This window comes from Myotis davidii, unplaced genomic scaffold (assembly GCF_000327345.1).
Source record: "Myotis davidii unplaced genomic scaffold, ASM32734v1 scaffold663, whole genome shotgun sequence".
NCBI lineage: Eukaryota > Metazoa > Chordata > Mammalia > Chiroptera > Vespertilionidae > Myotis > Myotis davidii.
In genome coordinates, this window is record NW_006295816.1 from 1,821,664 (window position 1) to 1,822,218 (window position 555).

General features: G+C 69.9%; 1 protein-coding gene across 1 annotated transcript in view; it reads right to left on the reverse strand.

Moving 5' to 3' along the window:
- Positions 1-555, reverse strand: part of UBA7 (ubiquitin like modifier activating enzyme 7) — a 9,120-nt gene that overhangs the window by 4,319 nt on the left and 4,246 nt on the right. Inside the window, 3 exon segments of the mRNA XM_015568283.1 lie at positions 5-65; positions 151-215; positions 305-510. Coding sequence (XP_015423769.1) covers positions 5-65; positions 151-215; positions 305-510 — 332 coding nt within the window.

Here is a 555-nt window from a genome sequence, read left to right on the forward strand (position 1 = left end):
ACACCACGCAGTCCTGCCAGCTCCGTGGGCAGTGTCTCAGGACACCCACCGTTTGCAGCGGGGCCCTGCGGAGAGGAGGGCGTCTGAGGCGAAGCCTGAAGCCCTGGCGCTGGGGCCCCTGGACTCCCCCTCCCCTGGCGGAGGCCTTACCGCTGGTGGCAGTTGATGGTCTCGGCAGACAAGCAGAAGAGCCACTCGAACTCCTCCCGGGCCCACTGCGGTGGGGGGAACGGAAGCAGGAGGGTCAGGCGGGGAGCAGCCTGCAGGACTGAGCGCGGGACAGGGTCTGGGGGTTGCTCCCCACCTGCAAGGTGTGCTCCACAGTGCTGGGGAAGTGCCTCACGGTGCAGACAGGGTAGGGGGCGTCCCCGGGGGCAGCAGTGGAGGCCGGAGCCCTGTAGCCCTCGGTCACGTGGGGCACAAACACGGAGGCGCTGCCCCGGGTGCCCTGCGTGCCTGCCTCCAGCAGCGGCTTCAGGTAGTGGACGCAGCGAGCAGCCACATAGCGCCCTGGGGGAGCAGAGGGTCAGGGGCGGGGCTGGCACAGCCTTGCAG